Source organism: Bemisia tabaci, chromosome 10 (assembly GCF_918797505.1).
Source record: "Bemisia tabaci chromosome 10, PGI_BMITA_v3".
Classification (NCBI taxonomy): domain Eukaryota; kingdom Metazoa; phylum Arthropoda; class Insecta; order Hemiptera; family Aleyrodidae; genus Bemisia; species Bemisia tabaci.
In genome coordinates, this window is record NC_092802.1 from 12,952,212 (window position 1) to 12,957,935 (window position 5,724).

Consider the following 5,724-nt stretch of genomic DNA (forward strand, 5'->3'; position numbering starts at 1 on the left):
TGATTACCAGGTTTGCAATCAAGGGATATCCCAGAGAAGTTTTTCAGGGCGAAAGTATGTTACTTATCCAGTTTCAGCTTGTTAGATTTTAAAGATACCGGAAAAATGTAGTTTCTAAATATATTTCAATTTAAATCTCTATTTAATGCGACGTTTGTCGCTTCCATCCTCGGGACTTCATTAGTTTGCAGTTCCATTTTTCCAAATGGGAAATTTCGCGTTTCAACTTTTTCCCTCCTTATCATCATGAGACAAGATTAGGTTATAAACAAAAGTGGTGATTATCAGTTTTGTGCCGCTTCTAATTAATTTCTTTTGTCTGCCTGTATTCGGCGACATCAATTATGTTAATTAGTTCTCTTAGTGTGTTTATGTCCGCCTCTTTTTGTCACACATTCAATTTTTGTGGTTGATATTTTGTATTTAAACTGCCACCCCACTCATCTCGAGGCTAACTTCGAGATCTTTTGAGAGACCCTCTTTCTGCCTTCTTGAAATTAGAATTAATTGTCCTCGTTCAGAAGTTTTCTAACATTTTAGGCCAGATTCTAATAATTCAAAGCTTTTTTCATCAGAAATGGCAGCTATAATGAGCTCAGTGCTTGAAGTCATCGCAGCCAGACATAAACCAACAGCTGCCGTTGTATTCCTTCATGGTTCAGGTACCTACTCATCCATGCTCTTTCTTAATTTCTCACTAACTGATTCTTCTTAGAGGCTCCACAGAATTTTTCATTTCTCTGAGCTCAATGTAAATAGTTATCCAATTAAATGTCTAATATTCTGTCTTATCCTTCATAATTAGAGCTGGCACATCGTATGTTGAGACAAACATCAATCTTTGATTAACTCTGAATTAGCACCGCTCAGCAGGTTAGTACATGCAGTCAGATGGCACTATTGATGAGTGGTGACATAAATAATACTTTGACGTTGTCTCAACTGATGAGGTGCCAGCTCCATTATTTCTGAATGGTCCGTTTTTATGGAAAACCTACATTATGAGGCTAGTTCCCAGAATTAAAACTTACCCATATTGTTAGCTCTCGTCTAATATTATTCTTTGATCCTTTTAGGTGATACTGGAAGAGGTGCCAAAAGTTGGGTTGAATTCCTATTGCAAGATAAAGCTGCTCTACCACATGCAAATATTTACTTTCCCACTGCTCCAATAAGATCTTATTCAGCGGTTGGAGGTGAGGTGAGTCCTGGAAGAGTCATTTTGTAGCTTAAATCAATGTGTCCAGTATTCTATATAGTTAATTTATTCTTAATTATTTCCTTGATTTTTCATAATTCCTGCAGAAAAATTCCCTGGTGTAAACCGAGAATTTATCATCAACACAAGAAACTACAACATAAACATAGGCGGTTCTACGGGGGTGCCAGTGGGTGCCGGGCACCCCCAAGCAAAAATTAAGTACGGTTACCGGAACCGTGGCTTTTGGGCAAGTAAAAACGTCGAGAAAAAATCGTATTATGAAGCGAAAAAAATTGGCAATATTTTTATTTCATGAATTTTTGAAATCTGCAGGAGTCCAGTATTCAATGATTATGGGCAAGGAGTGATGGGAGGAGGGGGGATCTCGTCGAAAGTTGACTTCTGGTAAATCATGACTTGAAAAATTAATATTGAAAGCCGTGTTTTACAAAGATTCTACTGTTTTTTATGGTAAGGTTGTAGTTTTGATGGAAAGTTTTGCTAAAAATTTTCCTACATTGAATTTAGACGTATTTAAGTAGAAAGGAAGGAGAGAAAAAGAGAAAGGAGGGTAGGAAAGGGATGAAACTTGAGGGCCGAAGTTTAGGCCTCCCCTGAGCGACCGTTCCCCTTCTGGGCCGGTCTGCGACATTTTCTACCCCTGGGCACCCCCAAGCATGAAGGTCTAGAACCGCCTATGAACATAAATGTCATAGCTTGAAAAATTTGTTGATTATGAATATTCTCTGAAAATTTCCAGCCTCGGTGCCGGTTTGGTCTTTTTGTATAAAACAAGATAGGAGCAGAGATTTTGAAACACTGCAATAGTGATATGCTTTATTGCAGTCTCAATGTTGTTAAGTATTTGTATCCTCAGAAAACGCCCTATTTTTACTTGAAACCATGTCCATACAAATGATATGTCTCTTGCAGAGAATATACTAAAGATGCATGGTTTTACCTCTAAGGTTTCCCACACTATAAACAACCGAAGAGATGACATTAAAAATGACTCAAAACCAATTTTATCTCATTGGAATATCTTTGGCAATATATTGATTTTATTTTAATTTTTGACGATGTTTATTATTTTTATGTACCTACAGATGCGAAATGTGTGGTTTGATAGAAAATCCATCACCCCAGAAGCAAAGGAAGACAAAGAAACTCTTGACTCCATCACCGATCAAGTCGTAGAGCTTATAAAGAAAGAAGTGGCTAAAGACATTGCCCTGGAAAATGTCATCATAGGTTTGTAAGAAAGTTTTCACAGAATATAATGCACGAAAGAAGAACATTCTTAGCCTCCTCATTTTTCAAATTGACCTCCCTATTGCATAAATCTCTCTTTCCTCAAAATTGTTAAAATTATGACTTTTTTTTGCTTCAATTGTGCAATTTTGTGAAAGGATGAGATTTTTCCCTCAATTTCATAGGAAACTCGCAATTTTTGTATGCGAGCGCAGGTTTAAATTCTTTTAAACCTAGTTTCGGGGCCTTCCTATTTTTACATGCCACTGTAGTCACATGGTCGAGAAATTTCTGTACCTCTGCCCAAATTGCTAGAGGGAAAGCAAAATGATTCCTACATTTCAATTTTATGATTCCTTTTTAATGGGAACTTCATGATGTTTCAAGTGTAGTAAATTTCCTGAAGTTACAAAAATAACCGAACACCATGATCAAGAATTTATAATTTGAATGTTTTTTACCCATTTTCCACGCAAGAGGCCATGCAATCATGATCACATGATTGAGAAGTCTTTATATCCCTGCTTTTAAGATCCATTAAATGGCTAAAGGTGTCAGTAACAGAATTTTCATTTCAATTTTCAGGATACCTAATATCTTTTAAAGCAAAAAGAAAGAAGAAATTGCAGTTCTCTAAAATTTTAAATTACCAGTCTTAAAATCTACCACAAAGTGTTTTTAAGTGGCAAATCCTGCATTGTACCACAGGAAATAAATCAAGTGTCTTTTTTTATCATTAACTTTATTTCCTTTTATCTAGGTGGATTCTCCATGGGAGGAGCTCTGGCAATGCATCTAACGTACAAACGATTGCAAGAGGTTGCTGGTTGTTTCTCGCTGTCTGCATTCTTGAACAATGATTCGTCTGTTTTTACAGTGAGTTTTCATTTAACTTGTGTGTGTGACTTTCTTTGTTATTTGCTTTTTAATTCTTAACGCAAGCCTAACTTGGTTTAAGTTTTGTGATGTTTTCGCAAGGTGCAAACTTAAGCATTCTGATTTACCTAGGTATGTTTCCTTTTCAAAATTGTATGCAGAACACGATTTGCGCTTTAAAAATACTCTCATCCCAGATATTATTGTTTTTCTGTAGCACTGATTGCAAAAAAGTCGGAATTTCTCACTTTTGAGAAAACCAGAGTGTATTTGAATCAAATCAAGCTTTTCAACAACATGAGCAAGCTTCTGTGGCAACCCTGAGTTGTCTCTTTTTAATTTGAAAACCCTCAGAGCTATTTGTATAAATCATACAAGTGGATTGCATTTTGCAAAAAGGAACCACTAGCATTGCAATGATGCTAAGATTGTGCAACTTCATCTTTTGCAATAAAATTGCGGAAATCGTGAAAAACTATGAAATTTAGATGGTAATTTTTCTCTTAAATGTACAGTTTTTAGCGAGTAAAATAGAAATTATGAATGGATAATTGGGTTTTTCCTCCAAGACAAAAGAAGTTGCACAATCTTAGCAACATTGCAATGCTAGTGGTTCCTTTTTGCAAAATGCAATCCAATTGTATAAATCATACAAGTGAACAGCTTCCTGAAGTTTAGTTCAGAATTTCCATGATGCTAGAGGCTAGACCAAAATCTTTATTACCTCAAATCTCATTTTTGTAGCATTTTCGTGTTCCTCTCAGGTCCTCTCTCACAAACTGAATTTTCTCCACAGGCACTCAGCGAGAAGGAAGGTTCACGCTTTCCTCCTCTACTGCACTACCATGGTGACCGAGATGAGCTGGTCCCTCTGAAGTGGGGCGAAGCCACCGTGGAGAAACTGAAGTCGCACAATGTCGATGTCGAGTTCAAAGTGCTGAAGAACACTTTGCATGAAATGAAGACGAGGGAATTGGAAGAGGTATGGAGTTGGATAAACAAATTAATTCCATCATAGTTCAAATTAGGAATTGCCAATAGCCATGCTCAAGTGTTTATTCCATGCTGCCTTTCTTAGATTTAGGAATGGAGGGTTTCAACCCTTGTGATGTTTTTTGAGACAACTGTTATGTTTCTCATGTATCACAATTGAGGCGCTCCAATAATTTTTAAGGAACAAACGTACGGTCCTTGTCATGACAAGTGCTCCACTATAAAATTTTAAGGTAGTTTCTCCTTCCTTTAACGCTGTCACTGCCAGGGTCTCTTGGTTCTTCTTTCCTACTTGGTTATCAAAACACTTTGCATTCAGTTGCAACAAATAGCAATAGAATTTGCATTCGTAATTGGGTTGATGATAGCACTACCCGGTATGGCTTCTCAGAACAAATACTCTATGATTAGATCATCGATAGATGTACAGGTAGTGTATATGCCATTGCTTTAAAAAGCATTAAAAATGTATGTATATCCGAATGCCATGGTCATATTTTGCATCTGCACCAGTGATCAATTTAAGTCCAAAAAAATGTACCCTATTAAACCATCTCCAGCAACATAGTACAATTTTCAATGGGATTGAGAAATAAGGCTCCCTCAAAAGCTTGTGATATGATGAGATGTTGGTAGCTGTGTGTAGTTTTTCCATATCTAGAATGCCCAGCAAATCAAAGTTCATTTCTTGGGCAACTTCCAATTGAATGAAATAAAAGAAGAAATTGCAAGGGAATCTTTTAAGATAAAGATAAATTAGGGCATTTTGACATTATTTGTTGCTAGCAATGCCTTAAATTTGATGAGCTCAGATGGTCGTCTGAGATGATTAATGAACATCAAAAGTTTTTTTAGGTCAATTTTAAACCCCTATTTTTTAATGTTACTGTGTTGATCTAAGTATCCAAAAATTCCAATACAAAAATAATGTCAGAATTTTGTATTTCGGAAGGCAACATTACGTACTTTAATGTAATGGGAGGTGATTGCTTGAAAATTTCCTACCATGCTTTTTGAGAATATCATGGTAATATCAGGCAATAAATATAGTATGTCTATCTATAAGAAAATATTATCGCCTTTCTCATACTTTTCGATGCCAGTGAGAAACGGAAAATAAAAAATAAAAATGCCCGAATATTACAACATCTAAGATGTATATTTGATCTTATTAAGTCAACCAAAACGTTTTTATATCAAGTGTTTTATTTGTTAGGTTTTCAAGGAAAATAATTGTTATTTTTTTAATAAAGTCATTTTAATTCTACATTGAGGTTTATATCTACAATTACATCATGATTTTAAAAATTGCTCGTGCTCTCTGAGTAAATGTTGACTTCTTATCGTGTAGCCTCATATCATTGCGCAGCTTCCAAATTTCGCAGCGTTTTATGCAGTTGCTT

At 35.8% G+C, this 5,724-nt stretch overlaps 1 protein-coding gene across 1 annotated transcript; it reads left to right on the forward strand.

The window, feature by feature from the left end:
* The first annotated feature begins 247 nt into the window (after positions 1-247).
* On the forward strand, positions 248-5,588 carry LOC109044731 (lysophospholipase-like protein 1). Its single transcript, XM_019062577.2, has 5 exons — positions 248-662; positions 1,077-1,201; positions 2,308-2,452; positions 3,213-3,328; positions 4,125-5,588. Exons 1-5 carry the CDS (start codon positions 578-580, stop codon positions 4,344-4,346), a joined length of 693 nt encoding a protein of 230 aa, XP_018918122.1. The 5' UTR covers positions 248-577; the 3' UTR covers positions 4,347-5,588.
* Positions 5,589-5,724: the final 136 nt, after the last annotated feature.